At 38.4% G+C, this 16,111-nt stretch overlaps 1 protein-coding gene and 1 long non-coding RNA gene across 3 annotated transcripts in view; one reads left to right on the forward strand and one right to left on the reverse strand.

Annotated features, from left to right (window-relative positions):
• LOC108530514 (uncharacterized) overlaps nt 1-16,111 on the forward strand; it is an 82,401-nt gene that overhangs the window by 27,253 nt on the left and 39,037 nt on the right. The window contains exon 5 of one of the 2 annotated variants that reach the window (XR_001885865.1): nt 14,294-14,378. The exons of the other annotated variant lie outside the window; for it this stretch is intronic. This is a non-coding gene — a long non-coding RNA (uncharacterized LOC108530514). Of the gene's footprint in view, nt 1-14,293; nt 14,379-16,111 lie in introns of those variants that run through there. 2 annotated transcript variants of the gene reach the window in all.
• ACAP2 (ArfGAP with coiled-coil, ankyrin repeat and PH domains 2) overlaps nt 1-16,111 on the reverse strand; it is a 186,118-nt gene that overhangs the window by 21,765 nt on the left and 148,242 nt on the right. The window contains 7 exon segments of the mRNA XM_017873479.1: nt 96-188; nt 1,083-1,267; nt 2,886-2,977; nt 4,407-4,476; nt 4,800-5,008; nt 13,688-13,793; nt 14,398-14,498. Of these exon segments, the coding sequence (XP_017728968.1) occupies nt 96-188; nt 1,083-1,267; nt 2,886-2,977; nt 4,407-4,476; nt 4,800-5,008; nt 13,688-13,793; nt 14,398-14,498 (856 nt within the window).

Here is a 16,111-nt window from a genome sequence, read left to right on the forward strand (position 1 = left end):
AAAATATATATATATATATAATCAAGAGTAGACATTTACCACATGCATTTTTCAGCAAACAAAACCAATTAATATTGAGTTTCATCAGAACTCACCAGGTTCATATAAACTATTGGCTGACACTGTGGAGGGTAAAGATTCTCTTCCATCATCAGAGCTCTGCTGAATTCCACTGTCATTACTTTTGACTGTTTTAAAGAAAAATTAACTAATGATTAAAGTTCATGCCATTTAGAAAACAATCTCCCACAAACAAGGTTTTAAAATGAGCTCTTACACATCAACATGAACTCAGGCACCACGAGTAGAATGTGTTTAATATAATTTTAACCCTTTTCAACACTTAGCTTATCAAGATATAAATCAATCACAAAACCTGAAAATAAACTTATTTTCAGAGTTGTAACACATCTCATTACTCCATAATATGTCAGGGGTAGTAAAGAGCTTAATTTAAGATATGAACTGTAAGAATGCGTAATTCTCAGACAATGGGTAACATCTACAGAGACGGCCACACCGCACAATGACCACTGGCACAGACTTGGAATGCTCCACAAGAGTAGTACTTACTACTACGCAGTTTTGAAGAAGTATCAAAGTAGGAGAAGAGTGAATCTAGCTCATCAGGACAAAACAGAGACTCCCGCCTGGCCTCGTCGCTATTTACAGCAATCACTGGGGACATGCAAGTTAGCAAAGCACAAAGCAGGCCATAAGAAGGGAAAAGGGCAGGAAAAAACGTTACTGGGAAAAAATTTAGGAGGAAAAAACAGGAAGGAAATCAGGTAGTTAATCAGATACTTAGGGCTTTTGCAATGTCAGGTTACAATGCCCATCTCCCCTTGCATTTTCAGCAGTTTCATTCCTTAGAGTATACATATTACCTAGCAAGGTGAAATATTATGGCGTTGTTTCAAGTTCACTATTTTAAAGACATAGAAATTCAGTTTTTCTTAGAATATGCAGAAGGGAACAGGTTTAACATTAAAAAATACAACAATGGCTATTAGTTCAGGGATTATAAAAGTGATCTGAGCTTAAGAAAACAGCTATAGACACAGTAAGAAAGTTTGCAATACCTGAACTTTGGGCAGATGCTCTGACTTGGTCCCCTGGCCCAAATTTAGAAATGCTCAGCCTCTTTTCTTCAGAACTTTTAGAGACAAACTTTTTTTGCTGCTCAGGAGGTGACAATGATATAGAATATTTATCCACAAATTTCCTCTCCACATATTTTGCTCTGATATATGCCTCCTTTTCCTGTCTGATATACATAAAAATGTCATGATATTTTGCTTAATCTCTTAGCATGGCTAATACCAAACAAGCCATTATATATTGAATATATTCAAACAAAGTCACTGAATGTAATACTGGTTAAAACTGAATCTGTGACATTATACATATATATAATATGTTTTCCTTCCAAATACCTAATGAACTATGATTTCATACTCAAGTGAAATATAAACAATAACCTAACTGAAAATCACAAATATTAATATGGTACTCTTCCTTTCTCTTAATTTCTGTGCTATTCATTTCTATACTCCCTTCATGCTTTTTGCAGAGTAGAAAACATCACCAGAAAAAAAACTTAAACATTTATAGAAAGTAACTTTATTTTCATTTTTACTCAAAGAAATAATTTCACATACTGAACTAGCACTACTGATGGCCATAATTTTTCGTAAGACCACTTTAAAACAACATATAGCATTATTAACTTAAGAAGAAATAAAATAAACTTCTAATTTATGATACCATCATAAAATGCCATATCTGTTTTATACTTTTTACTTATATCCCCTTAAAAAGTTTAGGTCTTTGGTTAAAATAGAAGGCTATTTCAAGGTCTGAAATAACTCAGTCTTGTTTTAGTAAATAATTAAGATTCTGATTTAAATGATACTGGTTTAGACAGCAATAACTTTTAAATACAATTGGCCATACATAAAGACTTAGAATGAAATCATTATCAACAACAAAAATCATGTGCTTTGCAGGTACCAACTCTTAGCCACTGCATTCAATGAGCCCTCCTTCTACAGAATTGGAAGAATAATTTCAAACACAGCAATCAAGTACTCTCCCCTTCCGGAGGCACACTTAGCATCTTTAGTTCTTCGATACTGTAATGCCACGCATAAACTATGTGATTAATAAATCTTTGCTAAATTAAGTATGAATAATGTAAAATTATCCACTGTAGATGAACAGAAACTTGATCCTTAGAGACAGTAATGAACAGATTACTCCTTTTGGAATGCTGCTGCCGTGGACAGAACTTTGGTCTGCTTTAACTGACTGTTAAGGGTTTCTACATTCCTATGTAGAGCCCTAATTTTTTTTTTTTTTTTTTTTTGAGATGGAGTCTCGCTCTATCACCCAGGCTGGAGTGCAGCGGCATGATCTTGGCTCACTGCAAGCTCCGCCTCCCGGCTTCACGCCATTCTCCTGCCTCAGCCTCCCAAGTAGCTGCGACTACAGGCGCCCACTACCTCGTCCGGCTAGCTTTTTGTGTTTTTAGTAGAGATGGGGTTTCACCGGGTTAGCCAGGATGGTCTCGATCTCCCGACCTCGTGATCCGCCCGCCTCGGCCTCCCAAAGTGCTGAGATTACAGGCGTGAGCCAATGCACCCGGCCTTGTAGAGCCCTAATTTTTAAGCTCTCTCTACCCTAGAGACTATCATTGGTTATCTGTTCAATGCAATATAATTATCTAATTAACATACCGAAGAAAGAGATAGCCAACATTTGAACAGAAGTGGCAATGACTGCTTTTAAACACTTTGTCTCAATGCTATAAATGAATCACTACAGTGAAATAAAAATCATAGCTATATTCCTAATTAGGGGGAAACAGACAAGTGAAATAGTACCTTTGTCCTGGTTGTGGCTTCTTTATTCCCATTTTTTCCACATTAGCTTCATAAACTCGATTTATAACATCATTCCCCAACTCACACATAAGCTGTTTGGCAAAAAAAATAGAAAAATAAGCTATACATTAAAGACCTTAAAATAAGCTAAAATTTAAAAGTCCTTTAAGCAAGTACAGGTAACTAATTCCCTTGCATATTCTACAGTTGCTTATTCTACCAAGAAGTTTTATATTAAAACAAAATGAAACAAGAACTGAGAGTAATATTATCACTTTGCTGTTCTTCACCAAACTACCTCCCCTAGAAGATTATCAACCCCACCAGAGTCATTCTCTCTCTCTACATGTCTATCTATGTATCTATCTAGCCACATATCACAGCTATTGTATCTATCTCTATGTCCACAGTAAGGCAAGAAGTATGACAACAAAGCATTATCTATACAGTAAGTACTAGCCAGTCTTAGGACGGTAAGTTAAAAATTAAGTATCTATTCTTTTCAGTTTTCACGTCTAGTTCCTAGAAATATGCAAATCTATCAAATTTACAACTTTCTGGTAATTATTTTTGAACTTTTACCTCTTTTTGGGTTGGGTTCTGTCTTCAGATAACAAACAATTCCTAGTCATATGTTCCAAATTCTTCTAGATTTTCCTTTCCATCTGCTACTCACCTCTTTAATTCTGTTCAAGCTCTCCTTGCCTCGCTAGTAAATTATATCTGTACCGTCTTGGCTAATCTTATTGCTTCTAGTTTTGCCCAATTCCAGGCTTGACCACAAAAACAAACATTTTTACCAACAGCAGATCACCCAAACCATTTCCCTGAAAAATCATATGTAGGTAAAAGGGACACTAACAGACATTACGATGACATTACCACTATCTAGAGAATAGAGGTTAAAGTATTGGGACAGGTGAGACGTGGGAGTGGGCAAGGCCTGGGATGAGATAACAAGAGGATTAAAATGCTCTCTGGACCCAACAACAGGAGTAAAGTCTGGGAAGAGCACTCTCACAGGCAAGAGAATGGTTTCCCTTTTTCTCCTATTTTTATTTTATTTTATTTATTTTATTTTATTTTAATTTTTTTGAGGCAGAGTCTCATTCCATCACCCAGGCTGGAGTGCAGTGGCGTGTGATCTTGGCCCACTGCAACTTCCACGTCCTGGGTTCGAGTGATTCTTCTGCCTCAACCTCCCGAGTAGCTGGGATTACAGATGGCCATCACCACACCCAACTCGTTTTTGTATTTGTAGTAGAGACAAGGTTTTGCTATGTTGGCCAGGCTGGTCTCAAACTCCTGACCTCAAGGATGATCTGCCCGCCTCGACCTCTCAAAGTGCTAGGATTACAGGCGTGAGCCACCACACCAGCCTCTCTCCTTTTCCTTAACCATGAGCCCCTTTGAGGTCCCATTACTTCTATGACATCCCTCTTCTGTCATTTCCATTTATTCCTCTTTTTTTTATGTGAAAATACGAAAATTTTAAAGCAAAATTTTTTGTTGTTGTTTTACCTTTAAAAGTTCCGGCTCCCAGGTGTCCAAGGTTAAAGATCGTACTTTTGAAAAATGAACCCCAAGACTCCTAAGTGGAAAAAAGACGACCGCATCACTATCAAGTCTCCATTTGCATATTTGTGCAAATTCTGTTCTAATGTGACACAGGCTCTAACAAAGCCCTCAACACACACAGATAGGGACATATCTTCTGTTTAGTAATGAATGATGAACCAAAGTCCTCAAAAGCTTTTACAAACCAGGATTTTAACCACTTCTTAAAAGGTACAAAGATACAAACTGGTGATTAAATTAGGGCAGTGGAAAAGGGCAGCTAACAAATGAAACATGACCATTTCAATCTGTGTTTATCCAAAAGAAGACATTCTAATCCTGGGCAGGTCTACCCACCGGTGAATTCCGGAGCACTCGATACACAAGGTGATGCCCAGGTTGATGCTGGCCCACCGTGGATCTGCCAGGCCACAGTCACAACAGCTGGCATTGCCAGGGATACACTGGACCCGCTGAAGCGCACTTTCTCCTTTCAATAATTTCTCTTTTGACTCACTTCCAGAATCTAGGCTTCCTGTGGATGGAGATGATTTCTTATCCAGCTTCTAAAAGAATTAAGAATTACTTGTTTTTTTTAAAAAAAAGATTGAAATACTTTGTTGCACACTACATGCTCCAAACTAAAACTTCCAATCAATAAATTAAAGGCCTGTTACAGGCATAAGCCAGGCAATATTCTAGCTAGAAATTCAAGGATAAAAAGATGTAGGTTCTTCCATCAGTGAACTTTTATTCTAGTGGGGAGAAACGTAAACATTTAAAATTATATATAATAAATGACACAATGAACATATGTACAGAAAATGAAGACAGAGAGAAAGGGGAACACTAGTTTAACATGGAGGGTGGAGACAGAGGTAACAGGTAAGGGATTATTAAAACTCAAGAATGAAATAAATTATTGTTTTATACCACACTTTTCCAAGGTGTTCAATAAACTTTAAGCTAGTCACTTTTTTTTTCAGACTTTTCAGGGATAAAGCAAGTTATTTTAATTACTGCAGTGAGTAACTAGGAAAGGTATGAGCTTATATAAATACTAAAGAAGAGATCAACTACATAATTATAACTACTGAGTGAATCAAATACAGAACATATAATGTTTAAAACTTCAAGGGATATTAGGTAAAAGAGGAAAAAAGTAAAAGATAGCTGATTGACAAAAAGTTAATTTTTTGGCTGACAGCGGTGTCTCACATCTGTAATCCAAGCACTTTAGGAAGCTGCAGCTTGAGGATCACTTGGGCCCAGGTGTTCAAGATCAGCCTGGGCAACAGAGCAAGAGCCTGTCTCTAAAAAATAATTAAAAATATTATGTCTGGACACAGTGACTCACGTGTGTAATCCCAACACTTTGGGAGGCTGAGGCGGGTGGATCACTTTAGGCCAGGAGTTCAAGACCAGCCTGGCCAACACAGTGAAACCCTGTCTCTACTACAAATACAAAAAAATTAGCTGGGCATGGTGGTACACGCCTGTGATCCCAGCTACTCAGGAGGCTGAGGCATGAGAATCACTTAAACCCGGGAAGCAGAGGTTGTAGTAAGCCAAGATCATGCTGACAGAGTGAGACTCCAACCTGGGTGACAGAGTGAGACTCCGTCATACAAGTGTAAATACACACATACATACATATCATACAAACATACAAATTAGCTAGGCATGGTGGTGCACACCTGTGGGTCACAGCTACTCAGAAGGCTGAGGCATGAGAATTGCTTAAACCTGGGAAAGGGCTGTTGCAGTGAGCCATGCCACTGCACTCCAGCCTGGGTGACAGAATGAGACTCCATCATATGTACGTAAATACGTACATACATACAAATTAGCTAGGCTTGGAGGTGCACACCTGTGGTCTCAGCTACTTAGGAGGCTGAGGCATGAGAATCACTTAAACCCAGGAGGCGGAGGTTGCAGTGAGCCAAGATAATGACACTGCACTCCAGCCTGGGTGACAGAGTGAGACTCCATCATATGTATGTACATACATACATACATACATACATATGAGCTAGACATAGTAGTACACACCTGTGGTCCCTCAGGAGGCTGAGGTGGGAGGATTGCCTGAGCCCAGAAGGTCAAGGCTTCAGTGAACTATGATCACACCACTGCATTCCAGCCTGGGAAACAGGGCAAGACTCTGTCTCCCCACCATCCCACTATATGGCCATAATGACCAAATACAAAGACGTGGTACTTAGATCCTAAACAAGGACAGATATGGTCTATAAAAAGTCTTCTGGTTTAAAAAAACTTCAGGTCGGGCACAGTACCTCATGCCTGTAATCTCAGCACTTTGGGAAGCTGAAGTGGGCGGACCACAAGGTCAGGAGTTCGAGAGCAGCCTGGCCAATATGGTGAAACCCTGTCTCTACTAAAAATACAAAAAACAATTAGCCAGGCATGGTGGCACATGCCTGTAGTGCTAGTTACTTGGGAGGTTGAGGCAGGAGAATAGCTTGTACCTGGGAGGCAGAGGTTACAGTGAGCAGAAGTCACGCCACTGCACTCCAGCCTGGGCAACAGATCGAGAGTCTGTCTCAAAAAAAAAAAAAAAAAAAAGAATAAATAAAAAAAATTTCAACCTTAACAAGCCAGTATATTAGTAAAGAATCAATAAAAATGCAATTTGGCTCTTGTCTTGCCCTTCCTGAAAACTCTATTCAACAGCCATTAGATAGGACCACACAAGGTAAGAGTGTGTACACAGTATTCTAGAGAGGATCGAGCTGGATGAAAAACACAATAACATAGAAGCATAACCACGCGCAGGCTGTCAGACCCCAAGAAGGGTAAGGAGCATGTCTGCACAGGGAGGTGGCTCAGCAAGGGAAGCTGAAGCCTGAGTAGGGAAAGGAAGGCAGCGAAGCAGGAGCGCCACCTAGTGTGAGGTGTCAGAGTCTGACGGAGCAAGAGGGCACCCCACACAGAGCTGGGAGGAGAAGATTAGGGCAGGTGGCAACAGATACAGAATATCGGTTACATACAGGGGGATCAAACATATAAGTAAACATGTTAAAGACAAATGGGAGCCAGATTTCTCAACACAGAGAAAGGAATTATTGATATGGAAAAGGAGAAAACCAGAATGAATCCTATCAAACCTGGAGATATCAACAGGCACACTAATGGTTTTCAACGTAAATAAATGTATTTTTAAAAGATGTAAATACATATATGTGTATACACACTCAAAAACTTATTTTGGTTTCTAAACACCATTCGCTGCCAAAAGTTCATTTCAAAGCACCTCCTCAACAAAATACTTATTACCTACAAAGTTTAAAAGATTAATCCTACAGTAGAGAAACCCACCAGGGCACTCCCTGAATCAAATGATCAAAGTTAACATCACCAGTGGGAACAAATCAAAATCATGTGACCCCTGAGAGGATAAAGTGAAAAGAACACAATATCATTTATGTAACATTCCTGCCAAATTGAGGGACATTCTACAAAACAACTAGTCTTTAATTTTCGAAACTATCAAGATTAAGAAGGTCAAGGTAAGAATGAGGAACTACTCCTAACTGAAAGAGATTAAAGAGACATAAAAACTAAATGCTATCTATACTTGTAAACTAGATCTTTTTGCCATGAAGAACATCATTAGGACGATTGCTAAAACTTGAATGATGTTTGGAAATTAAATAGTAGTCATGTATCGATGTTTATTTCTTGATTGGTGGCTATACTGTGATTATACAGGAGAATGTCCTAGGTTGTGGGACGTACTCATTAAAGTAATGATGCAGGCCGGGTGCAGTGGCTCATACCTGTAATCCCAGCACTCTGGGAGGCTGAGGCGGGCGGATCACTTGAGGTCAGGGATTATGACCAGCCTGGCCAACATGGTGAAACCCTAGCTCTACTAAAAAATACAAAAAAAAAAATTAACCAGGTGTGTTGGTGTACACCTGTAACTCCAGCTACTCTGGAGGCTGAGGCACAAGAATCCCTGGAACCCAGGAGGCAGAGGTTGCAGTGAGCTGAGATTGACCCGCTTCATGTTGGCCTAGGCAAACAGAGTGAGACTCTGTCTCAAAAAATAAACAAAAGAAAGCAATGATGCAGGACAGGTGCAGTGGCTCACTGTAATTCCAGCACTTTGGGAGGCAGATGCAGGTGGAGGCAGATGTGGGTGGATCACTTGAGGCCAGGAGTTCCAGACCAGCCTGGCCAACATGGTAAAACCCCACCTCTACTAAAAATACAAAAATTAGCCAGGCATGGTGCTGTGTGCCTGTCATCCCAGCTACTCGGGAGGCTGAGGCACGAGAATCACTTGAACCCAGGAGGTGGAGATTGCAGTGAGCTCAGACTGCGCCAATGCACTCCATCTGGGAGGACAGAGAGACTGTCTCCAAAAAAAAAAAAAAAAAAGTAATGATGCAGTGATGTGGCATCATGCTGGCAACTTATTCTCAAAAGGTTTGGGGGAAACAGTTATTTGTTCTGTACTTAGAACTTCCCTGTGAAGCTGGGCGCAGTGGCTCACGCCTGTAATCCCAGCACTTTGGGAGGCCGAGGTGGGTGGATCACCTGAGGTCAGGAGTTCGAGACCAGTCTGGCCAACGTGGTGAAACCCCGTCTCTACTAAAAATACAAAAATTAGCTGGGCGTGGTGGCATGCGCCTGTAATCCTAGCTACTGGGGAGGCTGAGGCAGGAGAATCGCCTGAACCTGGAAGGTGGAGGTTGCAGTGAGCCGAGATCATGCCCCTGCACGACCACCTGGGCAATGGAGTGAGACTCCACCTCAAAAAAAAACTTCCCTGTAAGTTTAGGATTATTCCGAAATTTTAAGAAAGAAATATTTGTTTTACCAGAACATGTTTGATAATGGGAATTAGCTAATGAGCAATTATATAAGGAAAGAATGTCAATATTATATATAGATATCAGGTTGGTTCATTCCCAAGTTTTCTCTATATGCTAATGTTTTTGCACCATATTAGAGAACTAAGTACACAAGCACAGCATAACTTGGGTCAGCCACTTCAAGGAACAATAGCACTGAATATAACACCAATTCACAAAAGTATTAATAGGAGGAATGATTGTTTAAGCAGGACAGTTCAATCCTATTGTCGCTGCCCCCCCATCTCCATGCCACTAGGGGACTGACTGCTCTCTACACATAAACACAATGACGAAGCTATCCTCTGGAGGATTAAAACAGAGTGTCTCTGGATCGACTTCACCTGAAACGTGGAAGCCAGAGGATTAAATGAACATACATACAATATGCTAAGATACCCAGTGCTTAGCTCCCCACCAGTCCCTCACACCTGTGAGGCGAGATCAATGAGTCTTCTCTGGGAAATCACACCAGCGGAAAAGACTCAAAAAGACCCTGACAATGGTTGTTTCTCAACAAATGGTCCAGACTTAGGTGAAGGCCACAGTCAACAAAGTCCTAATTCAGTGCTCAGAGCTTCCAAAGAAGTTTTAGTGCCTAACATTTATGATCAGATAGCCAAAGGAAGCCTTTAACGCAATAGCTCTCAACCTTGGTTGTTTATGGAACTAACCTAGAAAGCCTGTTAAAGTATTGATGGTCAACTCCATCAAGTGTTCTGGGGTGGTACCTAAGCAATGGGGATTTTTTAAGCTCCCTGTGTGATGACATCATAGTATGCAATGATGGTTAAGAACCACAGCTCTAACACTGATTCCATGAAAAAAGAACAGGTCTATATTTATAAACAGTTAGTGAACAAACGGAGCTCTTGGAAATTAAATATGTGCTAGCAGAACTGAAATATTCAATAGAAGACTTGAAAGATTAACTGAGAAGATTTCCCAGAAAGTAGAGCAGAACAACACACACGGACACAAAATAAGAAAATCATAATACCAATCCAGAAAATACAGAGAAACTGCAGAGGAGAAATACAAAAGATCATTAAAAGAAAAGCTTCAACATCAACACTGGAAACTAAAAAAACAAACAATGCTGTTAAAATTCTCAAGATTATTTCCAATCTTAAAATATCCAGCCAAACTACCAATCAAATATGAGGACAGAATCAAGACATTTTCAGACATGCATAGAATCACAAATGACTCATTTTCAGGAAGCTACTAGAGAAAGTACTTAAGTTTTCTTAAGAAGGAGAAAGATACGGGATACCGGAAAGAGAAGAATCTCCAGAAATGATTTTGTAAGGAAATCCCAGACTGACAGCCATACTGCAGGCTTAGGGAGCAACTGGTCCAGATTGGAGACGTGTGATTCTAGAGACAGACATATTGAGGGCTATCTTTGCCAACATGCCCTTTGTCAATGTTCCCATCATTTGTACCCAGACAAGTTCACATAAGCTTGGCTTCTGGTCCACTTCCTGCTTTCATCTCTACGCCTTTCTGCTTGGATCAAGTTAGTCACCCCCCACAATCCCATGCCTGAAAAGGTTCTGCTTTGATCTATATTTGGGAGCTGGAAGTTGGCCATGGTAAGTTTTGAAATACAGTTTAGAGAAAATCGATTCCCCATATTCCCGACAATTATCTATCACTAAGCCTATGCCACCGTCTTGCCAGATGACCCAAAAGTGCTGAGTTCCATGTCTCAGGACTCATTTACTCACTCACTGCCTTGCCCAAAAGACTTTCTTAGTAAGCTCTTTGAGAAATGAGGCCAGACTATGACCTAAGTCTCCACATTCACCTTATCTTTTAAGGGACCTTCACCTAAGAGTCAATATTGTGCTTCCCTTTTTTGCTTTCATTCAGTTATAAATACCTTTCATGATGATTATTTTATAATTAACTAAAATGGCACAATACTTTGGGGAAAACACTAACAGGGAAATAGCTTATTCCAATCTGGTTCATATATTCAAATATTAAAACAAACATACATTCACAAATACTGAAATAAAATGGTAAGTGAAATCAAGAGAAAAAAAAGAAATCCACATTTTAAAATAAAACTCATTTCAATTACATAAAATCATCTTCCATAAAAAACGATGTTACCTATACTCATATAATGTTGCAACTAAAATCAAGAATTTTGGCAATATATTATTTGGTATTGCTAATACCTCTACTAACCTCTGATTCATCACCCTTCTCTCTATAAGCAGTAGCAATACTGGTCTGAACAGCCTTAATCCATGCCTGGCGAAGCTTTTCGGAATCTGCCTGGAGCATACAACTTCTAAAAGGAAATAACATATTTTCTCAGACACTCAGTTAATGCCAAAACACCCTATAAGCTTTGTATTTTTTCCACTTTGCTATTTAATAATTTTCTAGCAAAAAAATATGTATAATTTGTTGAAAAAAGTTTTTATTTCATGTATCTTTAGGGTAAAGTATGTTGACGAAGAAATCAAGGTGCCAATGAAACAAATTCTCTCTTAAAAACAAATAACCCATCCCAGAATATTAAAAAAAAAAAAAAAAACTAGCTCCCCACCAGTCCCTCACACCTGTGAGGCGAGATCAATGAGTCTTCTCTGGGAAATCACACCAGCGGAAAAGACTCAAAAAGACCCTGACAATGGTTGTTTCTCAACAAATGGTCCAGACTTAGGTGAAGGCCACAGTCAACAAAGTCCTAATTCAGTGCTCAGAGCTTCCAAAGAAGTTTTTAGTGCCTAACATTTATGATCAGATAGCCAAAGGAAGCCTTTAACGCAATAGCTCTCAACCTTGGTTGTTTATGGAACTAACCTAGAAAGCCTGTTAAAGTATTGATGGTCAACTCCATCAAGTGTTCTGGGGTGGTACCTAAGCAATGGGGATTTTTTAAGCTCCCTGTGTGATGACATCATAGTATGCAATGATGGTTAAGAACCACAGCTCTAACACTGATTCCATGAAAAAAGAACAGGTCTATATTTATAAACAGTTAGTGAACAAACGGAGCTCTTGGAAATTAAATATGTGCTAGCAGAACTGAAATATTCAATAGAAGACTTGAAAGATTAACTGAGAAGATTTCCCAGAAAGTAGAGCAGAACAACACACACGGACACAAAAATAAGAAAATCATAATACCAATCCAGAAAATACAGAGAAACTGCAGAGGAGAAATACAAAAGATCATTAAAAAGAAAAGCTTCAACATCAACACTGGAAACTAAAAAAACAAACAATGCTGTTAAAATTCTCAAGATTATTTCCAATCTTAAAATATCCAGCCAAACTACCAATCAAATATGAGGACAGAATCAAGACATTTTCAGACATGCATAGAATCACAAATGACTCATTTTCAGGAAGCTACTAGAGAAAGTACTTAAGTTTTTCTTAAGAAGGAGAAAGATACGGGATACCGGAAAGAGAAGAATCTCCAGAAATGATTTTGTAAGGAAATCCCAGACTGACAGCCATACTGCAGGCTTAGGGAGCAACTGGTCCAGATTGGAGACGTGTGATTCTAGAGACAGACATATTGAGGGCTATCTTTGCCAACATGCCCTTTGTCAATGTTCCCATCATTTGTACCCAGACAAGTTCACATAAGCTTGGCTTCTGGTCCACTTCCTGCTTTCATCTCTACGCCTTTCTGCTTGGATCAAGTTAGTCACCCCCCACAATCCCATGCCTGAAAAGGTTCTGCTTTGATCTATATTTGGGAGCTGGAAGTTGGCCATGGTAAGTTTTGAAATACAGTTTAGAGAAAAATCGATTCCCCATATTCCCGACAATTATCTATCACTAAGCCTATGCCACCGTCTTGCCAGATGACCCAAAAGTGCTGAGTTCCATGTCTCAGGACTCATTTACTCACTCACTGCCTTGCCCAAAAGACTTTCTTAGTAAGCTCTTTGAGAAATGAGGCCAGACTATGACCTAAGTCTCCACATTCACCTTATCTTTTTAAGGGACCTTCACCTAAGAGTCAATATTGTGCTTCCCTTTTTTGCTTTCATTCAGTTATAAATACCTTTCATGATGATTATTTTATAATTAACTAAAATGGCACAATACTTTGGGGGAAAAACACTAACAGGGAAATAGCTTATTCCAATCTGGTTCATATATTCAAATATTAAAACAAACATACATTCACAAATACTGAAATAAAATGGTAAGTGAAATCAAGAGAAAAAAAAGAAATCCACATTTTAAAAATAAAACTCATTTCAATTACATAAAATCATCTTCCATAAAAAACGATGTTACCTATACTCATATAATGTTGCAACTAAAATCAAGAATTTTGGCAATATATTATTTGGTATTGCTAATACCTCTACTAACCTCTGATTCATCACCCTTCTCTCTATAAGCAGTAGCAATACTGGTCTGAACAGCCTTAATCCATGCCTGGCGAAGCTTTTCGGAATCTGCCTGGAGCATACAACTTCTAAAAGGAAATAACATATTTTCTCAGACACTCAGTTAATGCCAAAAACACCCTATAAGCTTTGTATTTTTTCCACTTTGCTATTTAATAATTTTCTAGCAAAAAAATATGTATAATTTGTTGAAAAAAGTTTTTATTTCATGTATCTTTAGGGTAAAGTATGTTGACGAAGAAATCAAGGTGCCAATGAAACAAATTCTCTCTTAAAAACAAATAACCCATCCCAGAATATTAAAAAAAAAAAAAAAAACTCTTAAATTTACCATATAAACATAAAAATACTCATTTTTTTTTCTACTGGGTACAAATATAAAATGATAGTTATCAAAGAAACTCATGATTTCAATTCATCATCATAATAGCTAAAATTTTCATATGAGCACATAAATCACCTTTATGGAATTAAAGAATAGGATAAATGGTAGAAGTTACATAAATATCTGACTATATCTGTAACATTAATTATTGAAATTTATTTTTAAAACTTTTTTCTTCTTTAGCACAGATAATTACAGACAAATGCAAATTCCTCTACTCTGGGAAGTTCTTTAAGACAAACTATAAAAACATAAAAGCAAATCACAGATCCTTTAGAACCACTTACTTTGTTGGTGAGACCACCTCAAAGCAGAATCGTCGCTCTATGTCTTCACAATGTTTCACTGTGCAGAGCCTGAGGTCTTCAACTACTACAGTCGGATTATCCTACGGTGAGGAAACCACATTTCCACACTTTTCCACTTAGGTTTTAATACTACCAATAATAAAATACTTAAAACTATTACGTGGCATAACCGGTCTAATTTTTTAGACACAGATAGGGGTTATCAATATAGACATAAAAGTAATTTTGTCCTGTTAATAATTGTATCTGCCTCATAAATTACATAGAGAGTAAATGAAATGGTTTACATATAAAGAGCCTGGTCCAACAGTTGATACCTAGTAGATTCTCAATAAATGTTAATGTTCTGCGGCTTTTCTTCCATTTTCTTTCATATCCTCTCCTGGTTCCCACTCACATATAATAAAGCTACTTTCCTCCAAAAGAGAAGCCTTTATTCAGTCAAGTTTTAAATACCTCAAAGAAAGCTACAACTTCCTAAAATACCTAAGTGAATCGAAAGATGTTATCACTTTCTACTATTTAATACCAAGTTTATCAGAATAGAAGAAACCATGAACTAATTAGCTGATTAAACAGCTTCTGTCATACAAACCTGCTACCATAGAACCTCGCAAGTAACATTTCAGTGTCATCTCAAGAGTAGAGATTTGAAATTTGCAGTTAACAGAACATCATTCAGATAATCATTAGTTATGAGAATAACTAATGATTCATTCTTTTGTTTTCTAGTTATTTTAATATTCTCAACTCACATGTAATCCCAATATGTCCTTCCCATAAATAATACTTCCTCATCCTTAAAATAAGGTTCAGGAAACCAAACATATAAAACAATATTAACAAATTTAAGGGGTTCTATTTAAATTACTTTCAGCTTACATTTTAATTAATGTAATTTTTAACCATTCTGTCCTATCACCTTTGGCCCTATCGTGACATTATTTAAAAGGCATCCTCTCTTTCATCTTCAAAATAGTGGTATGGAATGGCAGTGTTATTTCTGTCATGCACTAGACAAAGATACATTTAAAGAAATAAAAGTATGTTGTATATTTCAAAATAGCTAGGAAAGGAGATTTGTAATGTTCCTAAGACAAAGAAAAATGTTTGAGGTGATTGATGCCCCAGTTACCCTGATTTGATCCTTACACATTATATACAAGTATCAAAATAGCACACGTACCACTAAAGTATGTACAACTAATACATACCATTTAAAAGCTACCAAAACATTTTTTAAAATCCTGTGACCCAGAAAAATCCATCTCAAAGTGAGGAAGTTAAGAACTCAGGATTCAAAATCACTTTGCTTTTAAGAATGAAATGTTGAAATTTTCCACCCTAGAGTCCTCTTATACCTGCTCAACCAGAAATCTAATAAATTACATTAATTTTACACACATGCCGGGCGCGGTGGCTCAAGCCTGTAATCCCAGCACTTGGGAGGCCGAGACGGGCGGATCACGAGGTCAGGAGATCGAGACCATCCTGGCTAACACGCTGAAACCCCGTCTCTACTAAAAAATACAAAAAACTAGCCGGGCGAGGTGGCGGGCGCCTGTAGTCCCAGCTACTCGGGAGGCTGAGGCAGGAGAATGGCGTAAACCCCGGAGGCGGAGCTTGCAGTGAGCTGAGATCCGGCCACTGCACTCCAGCCTGGGCGATAGAGCGAGACCCCGTCTCAAAAAAA

Source organism: Rhinopithecus bieti, unplaced genomic scaffold (genome assembly GCF_001698545.2).
Source record: "Rhinopithecus bieti isolate Rb0 unplaced genomic scaffold, ASM169854v2 scaffold_5626, whole genome shotgun sequence".
NCBI classification, from domain to species: Eukaryota; Metazoa; Chordata; class Mammalia; order Primates; family Cercopithecidae; genus Rhinopithecus; species Rhinopithecus bieti.